This window comes from Camelina sativa, chromosome 12 (assembly GCF_000633955.1).
Source record: "Camelina sativa cultivar DH55 chromosome 12, Cs, whole genome shotgun sequence".
In the NCBI taxonomy this organism is placed as follows: Eukaryota; Viridiplantae; Streptophyta; class Magnoliopsida; order Brassicales; family Brassicaceae; genus Camelina; species Camelina sativa.
The window spans coordinates 4,063,296-4,083,283 of record NC_025696.1 but is presented as its reverse complement, the minus strand read 5'-3'; the positions used below and the strand labels follow the sequence as shown (position 1 = coordinate 4,083,283).

Here is a 19,988-nt window from a genome sequence, read left to right as displayed (position 1 = left end):
AAAGTAAAGAGCAAACTGATTCATCAAAATATAACAAAAAGTGAGGAAACCAAAAATATGTTTCGTAGAAGAAACAATCAGCAAGTTTGTTGTACTTGTATCCTCCATCTCTTTGCCTCATCTATATCTGCTCACTTGCTTTTTCTATCGCCTCTACATATCTTCGTGGTACCATTTTAATCTGCGGTTTCTTTCAAGCAAAACGGATTTGTTCCTTTTCTCAAGCAAGACTTAATTATGAGTGTCCACTGTTTTCTGGATATACCTGAGAAACAAAGATAACTTGTAAAATGTGCAGATCAAATAAGATACTATTAACAAATCGATTTCAAGAATAGTTATAAAATTTTTACCATCTGGGATCTATCTTCTTTGACACTTAAGGTTCTATGCTTGAGTTCACCTCTGCTAGTAGTAATCTCATCAAGGATCTCTGCATCATAAAACTCGTCTTCACTGTTCTCAACAACACTGATTGGAAGCGCCGCCTCTCTTAACTCCCCATTGAAACCGAAGCTGGAGTTTCTTTGTGGTGCACCAACCATCTCTTCATACTCTGAAGAATCTAAAACTTGGAGATGAGATGGATCAAAAATCTTCGGGAGGATGTGTTGTCTTAGAGCAATGAGGATAAAGAAGGGCAAGGGGAACAAGATTCCTCCTACAGGTATCCATGTCACTCCATAACATATCAGAAAATACAGAAGCTGGAAGAGTGTAAACATAACAATCGACTTGTATGGTACTATCTCCACAAATGATGCATGTGAGCCTTCAAGAACTCTGTTCACACACACAAAAACATAAACAAATCAGAAATTTTATTTTTTTAAAAATTGAAAGAGGTTGTGATGTTTAAAAGTAGTAGAGTTTCTGTAGTACTTGAATCGACGACCAGGAGTTATGAATAGCAACTGAAGTCTTTCCCAGAACTGGTTACCAGGGAGACTATCAACAGCCATGTAAGTGAAGTAACCCCATAGGACTGAAGTTGGTATCATTCTGAGAACTGGTACTGCAAATATCAACAACCCAACAAGGATCGATTGCAAGAGATTGCTCACTCTCTGCTCGTTTACTCTAACTGGCAAATGGTCTTCAATATGTACCTCTGGATCAAATTTCTTCCCCTTTGTGTCTCCTCCTCCATCATCTGCTTTCATCACTGCTTCTTTCAAGTTTTCTAACTCTTTCACCACTGTAGCCTGACAAGTTTCAATATGATAAGACTGATGAGAAATTATCTTCTTGGTATCAAGAGAGGAAGTAAACTAATGAGACAGATATGGTTAGGTGCCTTAGGGGATGTTTCCATCTCTATAAACACATCTTGCATCCTCCCGTAGATCTCCGAGTTGCTAGCTTTTGCCCTCATGCATTCTTTTGCTTTCTGTACCATTTTCTTTCGCATTTGCTGCAATTGATACACAAAACGTTTCACACTTCAAACCAAGTGAAAATTTAGGGAAAATTGGATTCACTCGGAACAGATTGTTCTGTTTTTATTCTAACCTGCTTCTTAAGAACTGCAAGACTCTTTGTGTGCATAGGGGATTGTGGAATGACCCCATTTGAAGGAGGAAGTCCAAGTAGGCCACATATCAATGTCTACAACAACATAGAAACGAATAAGTACTAATTCACTCATTTATAACTAAAGAAATGAAAGCCATCACTATAACCATACCATGATTCCTAGGATAAAGATATCATAATGATAAGCCGGGGGATTTTTGAGATTAAACTCCTTCTGCTGAGCCATTTGTGCAGATACACACTGATCAAAGAAGTATAAACCTGCGATCATGATTGCTGGTATAAATGCAGCAAGGATGTAAAGAGGCGGGACCTTCCCCATATCCTACAATTTTAGTCCAAGAAAAAGGCAATGATTTGGTCTTTCTCTGTTGTAAAGTGTTCACATTCACAAATGCAGCAAGGTATGTAGTAGTAGTTAGTACCTTGACGACTGTCCAGTGATACAAAGACTCGGCTTCCCAAGGAAGTGGCAATTCTAGCCTCCTTGGAACTCCTTCAGGAAGGTTACTAGGGACTGTGTATGAAAATGCGCTCCACAACACAAGCATGAGGAGAGTTCCATAATCCCCTATAAAACCTCGCATCCACCCTACAAATATGAAGCTAGTTACTGTCCAATGATTCTGTCAAGTTTTCACCTACATAGATAGCCAAATCAAAGTTTTTGACATACTGAAGCCATATTTCCATGATCTTGCCCTCCTGCTTTTCAGAGCAGTGTAAAGAAGACCGAATGAGAATATGACGGCAAGAAGACCATTGGTATACAGCCATTGGAACTGATACACTTCCAAACTTGGATCGTCAGATTTTGGGACAAGAAACTCGCCTATAAGTCCCTGCATTAGGAAACAAAACACGCCTCGTAAGTTCTAAAATGTTTAAATGCCTTTTGTATGAACTTTACCATGTTTAAATTACCCATCAGAGAACCTTAACAGCCTCCTGGATAAAAAGAACGGTTATGAGCATTCCAAAGAGCTCTCCTGCGATTCTTGTAAACCTAGAAATGATGTTGCATGCGTTTAACATTGCAAGAAGGATAAGCAAAACTGCTGTCCAGACACAGACCCTGTTAGAAAAAAAACATAAGACTTCCAGTGTAAATAGTGAAAGAGGAATCACCAACAAAAAAACAAACAGAAAGGAAAATTCAGAAATCAACATACCATCCAGACCAAGCTAAGTAGAGTTTCTGACCCAATTCAGGCCTGCTTTTGCTGAAACTGTGAAGATACGTATACATTATAATAGTGGGTTCAGCAACCCCTACTATCAAGAGAGGTTGTCCACCAAAAACTGAATGAATAATTCCACAAATAGCTGTTGAAGCTAATGATTCCGCTATGCCAAGGCTTCGATCTATAAAGCAAAATGAGAGTGGGATCATAAAACCATCAGACAAAGTTCCTCTAGAAGCAACACAACTGTCAACTATAAGCTAACCTGTCTCTCTGCTAAGCTGCTCGCCGAATGCAATCACAGGTAGTGCAGAGGCAATGAAAATATACAGAGTTGGAGCCAAAATCCTAACATTGATAGTTAAAAAAAAAACAAAATTCATAATTCTGGACCAATTTTGGACGTGAAGTAGATGAAAATATATATAAAGAAGAAGATGAAGAGACCTGACACCAGAATTAAAGGCAGCAAGCCAGTCTTGTTTGTAACACTTTCTTCTTCCATTGAAATCGTTAATAATCCCACCACAGGGGAATTTAACTCCCTCCATAGCTGACCTTCAAGAATCAGCAATTACCAATGAAGGCCTGTGGATCATATACACGTACAAATCAACCAAACAATTTATCATATCTCAACAACAACAACTCTCGTACGTTCTTATTTCCTAAAAACATTGTTAGTTTGTTTTCTTCAAATCTGAGTTAATGCGTGCATGAAACGGAACGATGATGGAAAACAGAATCGTACCTGGAGGGGGAGAAAGAAGAAGAAAGCGATGGCCGCCGCCGTTACTAGGAAAGATCGACCAACGTGAGAGATTCGATTCCGGTGTGAGGGAGAGAGGAGAAAAGGAAAAAGCAGATAATATCTGTTATCGTTGGATTTTGGATCTCTCTCTTTCTTTCTGTTTGAGAGAGAGAGAGAAGAGAAGAGAAGAGAAGAGAGAGAGTCTTCACGCCACGCCTCAGAGGAATTAAGGCAGAGGAGGAGAGATATGAATAATATTTTTGGAAAAAAAGGGCAAACAACAACAAAAATAAAAGGTTTTGGAGAAAAGAGAAAAAAATAAAATAAAGAGAGAGAGAGATTGGGTGATGAGATAAATTCGCCAAATCCCGCGAAATAGTTGCTCTCGACGTTAAAAATAATATATAAAAAAACATTTCAAAATCATTCACTATTTATTTCTATTTTAATTTTTACATAACTCTTTATCTTTTTCTCTCATAAATATATCTCCTATATTTTGTCTTTTATTTTTAACGAGAATATAGAAGAAGCATTAACCGATGATAAAAATAATTTTTTTTTTTTTGAAAAATAGTATGTATCACTATTTTTGGATTTTCTATAGATTTTAAAAATGTGGCTTTCAAACTTGTGACACAAGCAAAGCAAAAACCCCTAAAACACAGATAAAAAGGGTGGATGAATATAAAACAAGAGTAGTAGAGATGAGCGAGTATATTATCTGTTTAAACGCCAGGAATGGGAAAACGAGAGGTTGAAGGATTCGACTCTTTCTTTTTAGACTCTTCACCCTCTATCTCTTTCAATAGAAACTCAGGTGAAGTCGCCAACTTGGTGAATTCTTGAAGCTTTGCTCCCGGCACTAACTTATTGGCTTCTATCGCTATCTCTACTCCTTCCTTGATCTAAGTCGGCAACTGCTACAAAGTCTTTCTCTGACAGTCCTCTTGTCGTCATCGCTGGCGACCCTATCCTTAATTATTCCCCCTGAAACCCAACGCACTTTTATCCCCTGTTTCACCATTTCACAAACCACACAGTCTCAGTTTCACGACTCTAGGGGCAATTATAAACACACATCTGTCGATATCATAATAGGCTCTGAAATGAAATACAAAAGCAAAAAAGTTAAGTATGAACAGTCACACGAGGAAGTTGATGAATCCAAACCTCTTCGGTGTTAAACAAAGTCGGTGATATCTGGCATCGGTGGTAACTCATATGCACAAGACGACTCAAAAAGACTAGAGTAACACACAACCAACCACAGGATTTGAACAAGGAAGGGGTTACTTGGAAACTATATCTGTTTCATCGGAGCCACTACTAGTTTCCATGGTTGTAAGAAGCTATCTTACAGTAAGTAGCAAGATCTTGGGCAAGGAGATGTACACAGCAATAGAGCAAACATCAACGAAAACATAAATCGTATCAGAAACCCCAAACTTAAACAAAAGCCACCAAAGTAAGTGTTCATACATAGAAAGAAAGCAACTAAAAGAAGAAAGCGTTGATACATAGAAAGAAAGCAACAAGAAGAACAACAATAACAAACTTGTGAAAAAAAGATAAAATACGCAAATGTTGCAAGCGAGCATCTACTTCCTTTGCATCCTGAATTGCTTGATTCTCTGCAGCTGCTTGATTTTTACGGCGATTCTTGTCAAAAGACTTCCGCTGCATCTTCAGCAAGAGCTCGGGTTTACCTCTCACAAAATATTCATTTCCGAATTCAATGTGCGGAGACCCCTTAACTCTTTTAAATCCCTACAAAACAAACCAACCAACATACATACATACATGCTCATATATATAGCCAGATTCAAAACTGTATGTGCGATAGAAGAGAGAGAGATGAACCATTTCATTTGTTAAAAACTTACATAATACTTGACGTCGTAGAAGAACTTTTTGAGACTGGAGCAAGCAAGACGTCGTGAGGGCCTCGGAACCGAAATAAGCTTGCTGTCTAACTCTCTCGGATCCCAAATGATGAAACTGTTGTTGCTTTTGCCCCACGAGATTATTGAATCCAGTGAATGATCGTTCACAGCCTCATACAGGCGTCTGTAGAATGGAATCACCCCATCCGCCATCGCTAAAGACTTCGCGGATCTAGAAATCCCCAAAAACGTAGATGAAACAACAAACAAACCCTAGAACCGCAACCCCCAGAGACCCACAGTTTTGTTGTACACACACCTAATGTCAAAAAGACTACAGCTTTGGGCTTTTTCTATATACAACCTAGTGTTGGGCTACTAATGGCTGTTTCCATTGTGCTCTTTTGTATTTTTATTATAGAGAGATTAAACCAAAAAAGACCGTAGCTCTCTAGGTAACTTTCTTTCCAAGTAATTGTTACTGAGATCAAGTTTTAGCAGTGAATCCAATCCTCCAATGCTTAAGGGAAACGAAACGGACCCAAATATGATAAATATAAAATTTATTTTGAAAATAGCATTATGCATCACAATTTTTGAATATCTCTAGATTCAAAATGTGGCTTTCAAACTTGTGAAACAAGCAAAGAAAAACCCCTAAAAGACAGGATAAAAAGGTTTGAATAATAATAATATAAGGTTACAACACAAGAGAAAGAGATCTGGTTATAGCTTTAAACGCCAGGGATGGGAAAACGAGAGGTGAAGGATTCTACTCTTTCCTTTAGACTCTCTACCTTCTCTTTCAATGGAAACTCAGGTGAAGTCACCAACTTGGTGAAATCTTGCAGCTTTCTTCCCGTCACTAACTTCTTGGCTTCTATCGCTATCTCCACACCTTCCTTTATGAAGTCGGCCACTGCTGCAAAGTCTTTCTCTGACAGTCCTCTTGTTGTCATCGCTGGTGATCCTATCCTTATTCCCCCTGGAACTAATGCACTTTTATCCCCTGTTTCACCATTTCACAAACCACCCAGTCTCAGTTTCACGACTCTAGAGATGATCAATTTGAGAGTAATAAACACACATTTAAAACCAAGAATAAGCGCAGAAAGAAACTCACCAGGGACAGAGTTCTTGTTGAGAGTAATAGATGCCATGTCTAAGATTTTCTCAACCCGAGCACCATCCATGAACTAACCACAGCAAAAGAAAATACCGATTGATAATTAGTGATTCTCTGATTTTAGTCCATTTGCTTGGGGGAGATTAATGGGATTTGTAAGACCTTACCAATGGTCTAAGATCGACAAGAACAAGGTGATTGTCGCTGCCGCCAGAAACTAGCTTAAACCCAAGTTCCACCAATCGGTTAGCTAGCGCCCTACAGTTAGACACAACCTAAACAAGCAAAAGAAGATTGTTAGAAGTTAATTACTTTCTCCACTACAGAAGAACTTAAGGATCAAGTAAAAGGGTGATTACTCTTTTCTGGTAAGCCTTGAATTCCGGTGATTGTGCATGTTTCAAGCAGACTGCTAATCCTCCAATCGTGTGGTTATGAGGGCCACCCTAAAAATATACAACACAGACAAATTTTAATAACCTTGTTAGAAGAATGATCTAAGAGAGCTAGAAGCAGTGAAGAATATCTCAACCTGCAAACCAGGGAAGACTGCATTGTTTATGGCAGATTCAAGCTCAACACCGTTAATTGGATCCTTCCTGAAGAAAATCATGCCACCTCTTGGACCTCTCAAAGACTAGTAAGGAAAATTATAAAACTATCAGATCATGGGTTAACTGGGGAGCTCTTTTTTTTTGCTAGATACAATTCAAAATCATGTTTCAGATTTCGGAACAACATACCTTGTGAGTAGTTGTTGTAACAATATCACAATACTCAAAAGGGTCAGCTACCACAGAAGCAGCCACAAGCCCGCTGATGTGAGCCATATCCATCATCAGGAAAGCACCAACTGAGTCTGCGATCTTTAAAAATTCATACAAATTGTGAGGAAAAATCAAATATCAGATGCTACTGAAAGCCAAAACTAGACAGACACATGAAAGATAGTTTCAACGATTCAGGTTGTGTTTCTACCTTCCTCATGCGAGGATAGTCAAAATCTCGGCTGTACGCACTAGCACCAGCGATGATAAGCTTTGGTCTGAAGAGTGCAGCAGTTTTCTCAAGCATATCGTAGTCAACAATGCCTGTTTCAAATATTCAGACATCAGGAAATAGCCTCACACAAAAGAGTTGCTAGACTATGTCATTAAAAATCCAGTACCTGTGGATTCATCAAGTCGATAAGGCATGGACTCAAAGTATATTGAAGTTCCAGAAACACGCCTTTTAGCAGTCATGAACCCATGTGACAGATGACCACCATGAGGTAAATCCAAACCCTGAATGTATCAAACAAGCCATTATATTCAATATCTCAAGCACGCAAGAACAAAAATGAGGTGAAAATTGCAAAAGATCATTACCATGATCCGATCATGAGGGCTAAGTATCGCAGTGTAGACAGCAAAGTTTGCAGGCGAACCAGATAAAGGCTGAACATTAACCCCCCATTTCGAAGAATCTAAGCGGAAGGTTGACAAAGCCCGATTCTGGCAAAGTGTCTCCAACTGATCAATGTACTCATTGCCACCATAATATCTGTTGAACATGGAAAACAGAAAAGCTATGAAATTTAGCAGATGAGTAACAAGAAGAACAATTGTGGGCAACAAAAACAAATCTTACATAGCTCATTACCTTTTACCAGGAAGTCCCTCAGAATACTTGTTGGTAAGGCATGATCCAACAGCCTCCATAACTGCTCGAGACGTGAAATTCTCGGACGCAATAAGCTCCAAGCTCCTGAACTGTCTATCTTTCTCCTTTGTGATGATCGTTCGAACCTCTGGATCAACTTCAGTAAGACCAGAATCCGCAAAAGGGATCTCATTGCCTATAAATATCAGTCATAATGAAGTAAAAGAAATCAAAACCACACATTGATATGTCATCCACAGTATCAACCATAAATCAAGAAAATGAAAAAAGTCATAAAACTCTCTTACTGCTCATCTCGACATTAGATAGCGAGACTGAAGATGCTCTCCTTTCAGAGACCAAGTTTCTTTCAAGAAACGAAGAACGGAAAGGTTGTGAAAAATTGAACTTCAATTGCTGAGAAAATTTGGTCACTGGAGGGATTAACGAGGGAAAGACAGATCCCTGAACACGTCCAGGTTGCTGAAGAGAAACCATCGAAGTACCAGCACAACAAGCTTGCATATTTTCTCTACTTCTACAGTAAAAAAATTCCAAGGAAAACAATTAAACAGAGAGACCAGTAACTGTACCCCAGCTAATTGAAAAGCAAATATCAGATATAAATATCCAAAAATGTAAAAAATCCTGTTTTATACGTTGCAAAGATTCCCAAAAATTGAACTTGCAAACAAACAATTCCAAAGCAAATATGAGTAGAGAACAGAGAAAAAGCTAAACTAGAATCTCAGATAACAGGTTGTTCTGATTATGACTCATCAAAATTAACAGCAAACTAAACAAAATCAAACACCGACGAGACAGAGAGAAGCAGTGGCGCATATTATATAAGCTCATAGCCACCGAAACCATACCTCAAATTACCAAATACTAGACACAGCAGAGGGAATTTTCATTCCAATAAAAAATCTTGCGGAAACTAAAAAACCCAGAAAAAGAAGAGAAGCGAGGAAACGAAAACAGACAACACTCACCGGAAAGGTAGAAACTTTTTGAGCTTGCGAGGGAGAAGGAAGACAGAGATTGAAGGATGTTGTGGTGGAGGAGAAGCAGAAGAAGAAGAAGAAGTGACTGTGTTTAGGGTTTTAGGGGGACACACAACACACAACAAATAAAGCTCCACGCTCCAGGAACGGGACAGCCACCGAATAATCACATACCCAAACGACGCCGTCGTCTGGTACAATGTTTGGTTTATCATAAACCGGTTCTGCTTAGTAAGCAATTTGTTGTATAGATTGAATTTTTCAACTGGTTTAGTTGGGTAGTGGTTTTGTGTAACTCTGACTTTACCGGTAGAGAGACCAATTGTATCAACAATATACTTGCAGGAGATATTTATAAACATAACCATGTGGATAAACAGATTGATAAACGAATCATATACAAAAACTCTTGTCTTTGATTTATCAGAGAAACCAAAGAGAATGAATACAAACATAAACATGAAGATGTACTCCAAAGTGACTTATTCCAAAGCTTTAAACAAATACAAAAAATATTACGGATCCAAAAGTGGTTCTCAGTTTTCACACATAATTTTGTTTCGTCTAGACATCAGTATCATCCATACAACAATGAAGATAATCAAGAAGCCATGTTCTTTCCAGATTTGCAAATAGACCACAACACATACAGACCGGATGGATATATCTATTTGGTTGGCCATGTTGCTTGTGCAGACATAATGATCCCAACAATAACTCCAAACAACCCGAGAGCACTCCCGAAGATCTCGATCACAAGAATCTTTACAAAGAGTGTCGAGTTTTGGGCATCAGACAATGCACAACTGCTTCCAATGATTCCTACACATAACCTGCAAGAGAAATGTGACCTCGGTTTGCATATCTGAGGATGGAATCCATACACCGAAACTGTAAGGAAAGAGAAAGAGGGGAAGATACAGACCCGCATACAAGATTGGCGAATCCAACGATGATTCCAGATGCGAAGATTGCATATCCAGCTCTTAGAGACTCAGCGTCATACATCTTTGAAGATGGCACACTCTCCAACTTTGTTTGCAGAATGATTGCAACAATAACGCCATATATAGCTACAGCTTCGCAAAAGATGACACTGGGACAGTTAAAAAGAACAAGAAATGCTGCTTCGTTATTGCATCTAATCTTGAGCCTGAAGCTCTGTTAGCGAGAAATTAGAATGCAAACACAACTATTCCTACTTAAGCAATCCTAAGTTCGATGATCTCTACTCAATATGGTTCAGAAATGGTAAATGACGCTGTTGATATTGATGTTACAGAGCATCAAACTCCAACCCTGTAACTCTCTAACAACAAATAAAACTGCAAACAGAACTACTCCCTATTAAGCACTCCTTAATACTACCTTTTAGACACATGGGGTATCATAATGACATTATTGAGCGGTTAATAAGGTGACTCAGGTCCAAGAATCAGGTGGGAGTCAAACAGGAAGGCACCACAAAAAATTACGTTAACACAAACATTAAAAAGAGAATTTTGTAATCTATATCCCCCTCATTTGTTTTTTTTTTTTAGCTATCTCGATTGTACATCTGTTTCTACTGAAATACACGTCGAAAGACAAAAGCCACTTGATTATCATCGTATCCAGTGCCCAAATCCCCAAAGGCAGAGCCTTCATGATCCACTGTGTTTCATCATACGCCAAAGTAATAAGCTCTACCAACTAGATTGGATTCTAATATCCCCGAGGTCAACAACTACTTCTATCATTACGTGACAATCTACTCTAATATCCAGGAAAGAATATGAATTATGCGACTCAGCCATGAATTCTTATTGCTAACTCAGAACAAGACATCGAACCTTCCTTAAAAGTGGGAACTAATTTGGCTTTCAGAAAGATGAAAACAAAGAATCTTTCAATTGACCATCAAGTTAAACTCAACTGATCCGCCATGAAACATAAAACTAGAATTAAAAGATTGAAACTTTAACATACCTTATGAGATTCTTCGAAGTGATACGAGGAGCTTCTATAGCCGCACCGATCAAACTACTTCCCGTAATGTAAATTCCCCTTTAATGAGAAACAAGAATTGATTGGTGTGAAAGGATGCATCGCAAATCAAATAGGACAATGCTTGTAATTTACAGGGATGAAGAAGAAGAAGAAGAAGAAGAAGAAGAAGAAGAAGAAGAAGATTGGATTTACCAGGCGGCACCGAGGACTGAGACGCCGATCGAGATGGCGATTCCGATTGCGGAGAAAGTGTACGGCGAGATCCTTACCAGCGCTGCACCCCACGAGCTCGCATAACCAAGAGCAACCACACCAGACATATCTCTATCTATCTATCGCTCTCTATCGTCTCTCTGTTGTTATTTGAGATGATCGTGAATCGTGATGATACGATCTGCTTCGCAGAGAAAATAATAATCAGGGCCTTGTGATCTGAAGAAGATATTGGGAAATATAATAACTAGAACGACGACGTTTTAGAATCTTCGTTAGTTTGGGCCTCATAAGACAAATTTTAATAATGATTAGCTCAGTAAGTATTGAAATATAATCAAGTTACAAATGGATTATGTGGTTTAATATAGTTGGTAGTTCCAACAAACCCAAAATACCAAACCGGAAATTAGTGCATAAATTGGATCTCATATTATGCACTGATCTCATATTATATTTTGGTGGCAGGACAAGCAGACCGAACCCAAATTTAACGATGTACTTCTGTTCTCAACACAACTCGTTAGCAAGCAGCTCCTTCTCTAAAGGTAAGCACTCTTTTTAATCGACTCTTTTTTGTTATACGATCTTTTTAGCTATATAGTTTTTCTTGTTACGCTAAGTGATATCAAATCTGATTCACTTTTGCTTGGTCATCTACATTTATCAAAAGCATGGGGAAATTAGAAAGAATGTCAAAAAAAGCTTGACTACTGTTTGTACCGAGGATTGCACAACACTAAGTAAATAAGGATTTTTTTGGGGAATAGTGAAGTTGGTTCTTTATTAACGATAATAATGTGAGGTCGTCACTAAATCCAGTTCACGGGAGAACTAACGAGTTAATAATGACGAGCTCAGAAGCTAACAAGATTATATAGAAAACAATAACTGTGATTAGACGCAAAGTATTGCTCTCGGGGTATTGTACGTGAGTCTGATGATGATTCCCAATGGGTATTGTTTCTTTATATAGTGCACTGTTGACCGAGGGTTTTTCTAGGGTTTCCATCGTGAATTTCCGAGATTGCTCTTTACGGATTATTAATGACTTTCAGCCAATTTCATCGGGCTAGAATTGCAATAAACTTGTCTTGTTGGGCCGAGGGGCATGTTGGGCGCAGCCCATATCCAACAACTACTGTGAACACACCAATTTGTTTTAGTTATGCTTTTAAAGTTATTATTATATATGAACTTATTTATTATATATGGTTCATTGTTTTCTATTAGTTTTCTAATTTGTTGGTAAAATATTTCAGTAACTGATTATTTAATAAAGTAAGTTATTGTTTATTGTTTCATTATCAAAATTTTAAATCTTATTATAAGAAAATATGAAAGAAAAAAAATTATTTTAATAACTCATGTGCCAAAAAAAAAGAGAAGCAAAATGCTGTGATTAAAATTAATGCTACAGAATAAACTCAATCTTACTAATAGGTAAATGGAAATTACAATTATATATTATTGTAATAATGCAACAACTATGGATTTCAGAAGACAATATTTGAAACAGTTTTTGCTTTAGTCATCGTACAATGTATATGGAAAAGTGATTACTACAAATTTGCAACAATATTTGCTTTTTATGTTACATAGCATTTATTTATGACAATTTATAGTTGAACGGAGCACCACTAACTTGCTTCATAGATATTGTTGCAATAATACAATACAAATAGCAACAAATTTATTCATTGTAATTTTGTAATATTATTTGCTATAATATTGTGGCAATCGTTTGTTAAAAATGAAAGTTGTAAATATACGTCACAATTATACGATAGATTTACTATTAAAAATATGTTTCATTAATACGACATATATAGTAAGAAGTCTATTCATTGCAAATTTTGCAATATATGTGCAACACTCAAATAGCAACAATATAAAATATGTTTCGATTTTATTGCATTCTCATATTTGCAATCATATATTAACTTATTGCAACAAATTTTAGTGTTGCAAAAACCATCATTTTCTTGTAGTGTCTATTTCTCCTGCCTCGATACAACCGGCAGTTATTCAGTTTTAAAAACCACGCCTTCGATAAGCAAGGTCTTGTAAGAGGTTAAAATCATCGCACCTACTGTTAGAGGCAACACCTGCCACAGATTTGTGGTTATCTCAAATAGCAAGACAAAGGATGCCTGTCTGAAGCCGCCAGCTAGGTCGTATTCTTCTGTGATCCCAAACACCACCATGAAATGTACAAGATGAAGGACAAAGAACACACAGAACAACGTAACCCAGAGTTTGCTTTGGTGTTTGAGAGTTGAGTCGAGTAAAACGAACACGGTTAAGACTATCGCTTTTCCGTTTCCCTTTACCATGCAGAAAATGTTGGGGTGGTTTCGAGGCAGCTTGTCAACTCTTACGATTCTGTCACTATCGTAAATGTGAAGGCAATAAACCATCGCGTAGGGTACCAAACCCAAAGATATGAGTAGGATGAGTATATTCACCACCACTAGTCTTTGGAAGAAATTTGGAATGAGTATAGCCTAGATACTTGTGGCGCTGCAAACAAGGGTTAACAACCCCACCCATAGGAGAAAATCCTTTCGGTTGTATACCCAAACCCTAAACTCTCCTACATTCCTGTCAATCGTATCCATCTTCCTACGAAAGAAAAAAAAAATATAAAGAAGAGTTTTTTTTTTTTGGTAGAAAAATGTAAATAAGAGTTTAATCTTAAAAAAATATACATAAACTATCTATAGATATATGTGTGTGTATAAAATTTTATATATATTTTATAAATACTTTTTAAAAACCTTTCAAAACCTTATAAATTTGACAAAAAAAAAACCTTATAAATATTTGGATCGAGTCTCTAAGTAGTACGTACTATCTAGAAATATCTTATAAATTTTAGAAAACTTTATAATTTTGCATATTTAAAAATGGATATTTTTGAAAATGGATAGATGAGAGAGACATTTCTAAAATTATTGGCAAACTTTATAATTATTAAATTAATTAACATAACTAATACAGCAATCCGCGCATATGCGCGGACTTTTACCTAGTATATAACTAATAAAATAGAGTTCTAATTTAATTTGGTCGATGGATCACATGGAAATCTCATAGTTTATCTTTCAGTATGTTCATTTTTCTTCTTCTCTTAATTTGTCTTTTAGTTAATTTCTTTTTTGATGGTGACTTCTTCTCTCTTCTATGCCATGGAATTGATGGTGATTGAAAAAATATTCTTAAATAAACATTAACTAGTTAGTATTTAGTAGTTAGAACAAATACAGTAAAAAGCTTTATATGAAATCTATATAAAAGATAGTTTTTTTTATGATGTGGCCCCAGAAAAAATATATATTTATTTAGTAATGATAGTTAGTGGGTCTGATTGGTAACGTAGCCAAAACTGTAAAAAAAACCTTCGAAAATTAATCTGTTTAACGGTAGCGATTTAACTTACTATGATTAAAATGTTTGACTTTGACTTTGACTGTTCGATTGCACGAGCAACATTAGGTATGAATGTATGTATGATCATCTCATGGTAGCTACTTTTATGCTTCTCAAGGCCACAACAACTTGCCTTTTCGATGTGGTGATAAAATGATTTTTTTTTTTTTAATTCCAGTTGTAAATTGAAACTTTTTTTTTTAATCAGATTTGTTAAGAAATAGTATTGATTTCTCTGATTCACAAAGTAAAATAAAATCTGTAAGTAACTTTAGTCTTTGTAACCTTTTCGCTTTTTAAGCTTTTTTGGTCACTAAAAAACTTTTACAAAGACTTTTATTTATCTTTAATGATGATTAGACTATGAGATTTCCAAGAGATTTCCATGAGATTTCCAAGGAAAACAAAATGTGTTATCAGCACATATATATTACCGTGCTGATTCGTTTGTTTTTTTCTTTTACAGTTATGCTCACAATTCATATTTTTAATAATTAGTAACTCTTCTTTTCATTTTTTTTTTCGTAGGATAAAGACGGAATGGAGAACATTGAAAGGAAGTTAAGAGAATTCAGGGTTTGGGTATACAACCGCAAGTTTTTAATTTTTGTAATTTTTTGATAATTATTTTTTATATTATTAATATTGTTTAAAACAAAATATTTTGATTTTTTAATTGTAATATCAAATTCCTTCTATTAAATATTAACTTTCACATATATCAAAATCTCAGATTGATAACTTGACACATGTCAAAATCTTTTTAATAGCTAACTTTCAAAAGCCAAGTTTATATAATAAGATGTATAATATATGGAATATATGAAAAAAATAAACAATAAAATAAGAAATCAAAATTAAAAAGGATAAAGCTTTCTATGAAATATATATTAAAGATATAATTTTTTTAGTATTTGGCCCTAGAAAAATAAAAAGATAGTTATTTAGTGATTTTGCCCCAGAAGAAAAAGTTATTTAGTGATGTGGAAAATAAGAAAACAAAACAGACTTTAAACAATATTTCGAATTAAACCAATGACACGTGCATTTGATAAAATTTGGTTTAGTTTTCAAAGTAATTAGGATCCATGAAGCAAAAATCATTCATTTTCTCGACGGTCCTCTAGAAAAATAGCAGAAATCATTTTCATATTTTATATATCGTTCGATGGGGGATTATCTTATTCTCCAAGTAATCTTTGCAGTAATCTTTGCTTTCTCATCTCTCGTTTCATCGAAAGAACTGTTGGGTAAGTCGGCTGATATTGTCACACTTGTTAAAAGAATTCAATTTATTAATTTTTTGTTTGTTTTATCTGTTGTCGTGGTTAATTTCTTTGTAAACACACCCTATGCAAATCACACAGTTGTGGGAGAAACCGACGAGCTTCTAGTCACTACTAATATTGCGGTTAAGGTTAAGGGTTCTTCTAGACTGAATCAAGAAGACTTACCAACTCTATGTGAGAAGATCCATATCTATGGACGTCAAAGGTTCAAACATATAGACAAGTATGCCCATTCACTCAAGGTGATTGTTAACGTGTTAGCCGGTGCCAAAACAACTACCACACACGTTTGTTTCCACAGGTAAGTCAATTACATCATCTTTGCAGTCTAAAAAACCCAAATTCTCTGTATAGTAGGTCTTCCAATATCGCTAAAAATAATGTTTCCTTGATATCTTCTTTAGGAATTTGTCGCTTGCAATTGGAATGTGCCCTGATAATCAATGGGAGAAAGTCTCTAATGGTTCATGGATTCAGACAATGTCACCATTTGACCAAAAAATCCTTAATGTAAGAACAACTGGCTCATCCAAGGTCACTCTGAAAGTGTCCACTGTAGAAGGTGATTTATTGCTGTCTACTTTTTTAACTACATTATTATTAAACTGTTTTGCCCGTTGGTTTAACTTTCTAATGTTTTATCAACTCCGATCGACTAATTTTGCAGAATGGTGTATGATTCACATAGTGTTCTTAATCCTTGGTTCCATTTTGCTGAGTTCGGCTTCTACACTGAGCAGATCAGTAGCATTTTACTACACTTGTGTTATGTTTATTGGTCATATCCTTGCTGTGTTGCTTCTTCTCTTTCAGGTATTTTGCAACTTTTTCTCCAGTATGTTCTGTATATATTTTGTTCGGTCCTTAACCTATCAAAGAGAGAGAGAGAGCTTTGCTTTATATACTTGTTGATTTTGCATTATAATGGGATATGCACACAGGGACTGAAGCGCCTACCAACTGGACTGAGTTCTTCAGCATTGTTCCTATATGCATCTGTGTTGGTTTGTGTTTTTTGTCCTTTCTCTTACTTGTCATTATCTCCGACCTCTTATTATCCAACAACAGTCACAATTTCATTTCTGTTCAGGTTGGTTTGGGTAGTGTCTTTTTCCGCTACATACCCGGGTTTGTATCAACTTTATTTTCAAAGTATACTAATAATGATGGGATTCAAGGAAGAACATTCCGACCTTGTACGTAACTTTAATAGTGTCGGTACATTGCCTCTGTTGTAGAGGCAGAGCTTGTATTTGCAGGTTAATAGCTCTTTTTAATTGTCCTCATTTTTTTTGCTTTGCAGTTGGCATTCTGTTTGTCGTTTAATCTATATCTTAATGGAATACTTTCTGGAAATTTCGCTGTCGAGAGACTTGCTCTGGCTAAAGATGGCTCCATTGACTTAAAAGCACATCAGTCTTTGTATCTTGGTCAATTTGGATTTCAGCTGCTGTTTTGATCCTTCAGGTCCTTTCTGATTTTCCAGTTTCCTTCAAACCGTACATATACATTTTTTCCTTAAAACCAATTGCATGTCATCCATCTTTTTTACATATGCATGTTGTTGTTTCCAGAGCTCCATGGATCCTTTGCTTGGTGGAGTTGCACTGTTATCTGTAATTTTTATATCATCCATGTTAAAGAAGAGCAAAAGATTCATGACATTCCTAGGACGCGCACACCAGTGAGTTGCAACCAATCTCTTTTACCTGTTTTCTTCAACAAATCCAAAATCTCTTTTTTGTTCTTCTTGTTAGCTTGATTACGAATTTGAGAGTTCCTTTCTTTTTTTTTTACGCCGTAGGATTCTGATGAAGTTACTGCAAGGAATCTGGGAGAAAATTATTTCATTTGAACCTTAATTCAGAAGCAAGGTCGGATCCAAAAGTTATTTACAGCAGGGGTGCAGTCCAGAAAAGTGAGAACAATATTTCAGATGTCAGTCAATGCGTGCATTATTAAAATTAACTAATATAATAGTAGTAGGTTAGTTTTTTCTAATTATTTGTTAGTGGATGCAAGTGCAAACACTCCATATATAGGACGACTTTGATTCAGAGGGTCTCGTTTTGTGACCCGGTTAAATATGATATGTTGTGTCTCTTGTGTGTACCCTGCATGCACCAACATGTGGTTTCCATGTATAAAAAGGCCATCTAAACTGATACTGATACCACAGGTAATGTAATTTTCTGTTTCAGTAAGAGTAAACAATGTGTGGTAATCATCACCGGATCGATAGATATGTGAAACTGTTCATACGCTCGATTATGTTTAGAGTCCAGAGCTTTTGACAATGGCCGGGCGATATTAAAATGCAGAGCTACTAAAATTATAAGGTTTGACAAGGATTAAGGATTAAACAAAGTGTATTTCTCACTAACTTATAAATAAATGCACATGCATAAGTCTCTATATATACAGTGTGAACTATACCAATCTAATAAGGACTAAATCCTTAATTAAATTGAATGAAATTTCATAAATACAGCCTATTAAGGAGGATTCGATATATGGATATATCGAATGATAATTCAATTGCTAAGATCAGTAAACTCAAAAAAGTGTAATTGGCATAAAGAATTTGCCGCAATCATAGAAGAGGTCGGTCCCTGTATCGAGAGCCACCATGAGTCCATGATTACAATGCGGAGTGCCCAATTCATCGTCGTGTAACGCAGACTGAAATCAGAAGGATGAAACCGAAGCTGAAGATTCGACCATTGGAGCTAAAGCCAAGGAAGAAGACGAAGAAGAAGATTGAATGTAGTTGACCAAAAAAAAAAAGATTGAATGTATAATGAAACTAAACCAGAATGCAATAACCGACGATAACCAAAAACAAACCAACATCCTCATAATAATTATAATAATCTATATATACATTTTTAGAGCAAATAAATCCTAGAATTCCTACTTATTTACAAGGGATGTCATTATCATTAAATTTTAAATTAAAATTTAAAATCAATATTTTGGGCTAAACAAAAATTCCTAAAATATCTCAATAATCAATCAATAATTAATTATAATATCTAATTAAATTAATTACAATATCTTCAATTAATTCTTTACTATTCTTATAATCAAACACAATACAAGATTTTGTTTGATAAATAATATTCTTTAATTAAAAGTACGATTTTCCTATCATCTTCGTTTGATTTATTTAGTTTACTTGTTTTAAATCATCATAAAATACATAAAATTAATGTAACTATATTTTTTTTGCATTTTTTGTTATTTGGATTTTGAAAAACATGCATATGTTATTTAAGCAAGGAAGAAAAATTGTGTTTGGGTATGTAGCGGGATGAATTTGTGTATTCATAAAAATTGAAAATTATATCATTAATTGTTAGTAAATCATCAGTTCATTATTTTGTTTAAACCATCGACTTAGAATATTAGGCATATCTAATTGAGTTTTGGGGCATTCTCAAAAATGCCCCTTTTTCCATATCTCTTTTTAAAAATACCCTTTCACGTTGACCATTTTTAAAACTACCCCTTTTTACATACAAAATGACCAAATTACCCTTTTTTGAGTGACAGCAAGAATGTACAGTCATCAAAATCGAAAATATTTTCCCGCCAAAATCAAAAATTTTTCCCGAAAAAATTATTTTTTCCCGCCAAAAATTTTTCCCGAAAAAATTATTTTTTCCCGCCAAAAAAAAAAAATTTCCCGTCAAAATCGAAAAATTTTCCCGCCAAAAATATTGAAATTTATACCTTTTAAAAAACTTTTAAAAGCGTTTGCAAGGTTTTTAAAAGGTTTTTAAACACATTGTAAACGCTTTTAAAAACCTTGTAAATGCTTTTAAAAAGCTTGTAAATGCTTTAAAAGGTTTTTAAACACCTTGTAAACGCTTTTAAAAACTTTTTAAAAGCATTTAAAAGGTGTTTAAAAACCTTTTAAAAATTTTAT

General features: G+C 35.6%; 5 protein-coding genes across 5 annotated transcripts; 1 reads left to right on the top strand and 4 right to left on the bottom strand.

The window, feature by feature from the left end:
- On the bottom strand, positions 11–3,696 carry LOC104730023 (probable boron transporter 7). The gene is made up of 13 exons (XM_010449075.2): positions 3,472–3,696; positions 3,168–3,308; positions 2,986–3,068; positions 2,709–2,901; positions 2,473–2,611; positions 2,213–2,378; positions 1,962–2,128; positions 1,688–1,861; positions 1,513–1,608; positions 1,298–1,414; positions 883–1,205; positions 354–783; positions 11–265 (listed from the first exon to the last, which is right to left on the bottom strand). The coding sequence occupies exons 2-13, from the start codon at positions 3,269–3,271 to the stop codon at positions 236–238; spliced, it is 2,022 nt and encodes a 673-aa protein (XP_010447377.1). The 5' UTR covers positions 3,272–3,308; positions 3,472–3,696; the 3' UTR covers positions 11–235.
- On the bottom strand, positions 4,364–5,570 carry LOC104733175 (heat stress transcription factor A-6b-like). The gene is made up of 4 exons (XM_010452781.2): positions 5,358–5,570; positions 5,077–5,241; positions 4,833–4,919; positions 4,364–4,486 (listed from the first exon to the last, which is right to left on the bottom strand). Exons 1-4 carry the CDS (start codon positions 5,568–5,570, stop codon positions 4,364–4,366), a joined length of 588 nt encoding a protein of 195 aa, XP_010451083.1.
- Positions 5,906–9,625, bottom strand: LOC104730020 (serine hydroxymethyltransferase 3, chloroplastic-like). The gene is made up of 12 exons (XM_010449073.2): positions 9,123–9,625; positions 8,436–8,665; positions 8,128–8,323; positions 7,854–8,028; positions 7,652–7,769; positions 7,462–7,574; positions 7,227–7,349; positions 7,016–7,120; positions 6,843–6,929; positions 6,651–6,758; positions 6,481–6,553; positions 5,906–6,366 (listed from the first exon to the last, which is right to left on the bottom strand). The coding sequence occupies exons 1-12, from the start codon at positions 9,593–9,595 to the stop codon at positions 6,092–6,094; spliced, it is 2,076 nt and encodes a 691-aa protein (XP_010447375.2). The 5' UTR covers positions 9,596–9,625; the 3' UTR covers positions 5,906–6,091.
- LOC104730019 (V-type proton ATPase subunit c''1) lies at positions 9,533–11,538 on the bottom strand. Its single transcript, XM_010449072.2, has 4 exons — positions 11,316–11,538; positions 11,103–11,180; positions 10,060–10,230; positions 9,533–9,967 (listed from the first exon to the last, which is right to left on the bottom strand). The coding sequence occupies exons 1-4, from the start codon at positions 11,441–11,443 to the stop codon at positions 9,802–9,804; spliced, it is 543 nt and encodes a 180-aa protein (XP_010447374.1). The 5' UTR covers positions 11,444–11,538; the 3' UTR covers positions 9,533–9,801.
- LOC104733174 lies at positions 15,937–17,516 on the top strand. Its single transcript, XM_010452780.1, has 6 exons — positions 15,937–16,018; positions 16,136–16,358; positions 16,462–16,619; positions 16,725–16,870; positions 16,999–17,061; positions 17,361–17,516. Exons 1-6 carry the CDS (start codon positions 15,937–15,939, stop codon positions 17,514–17,516), a joined length of 828 nt encoding a protein of 275 aa, XP_010451082.1.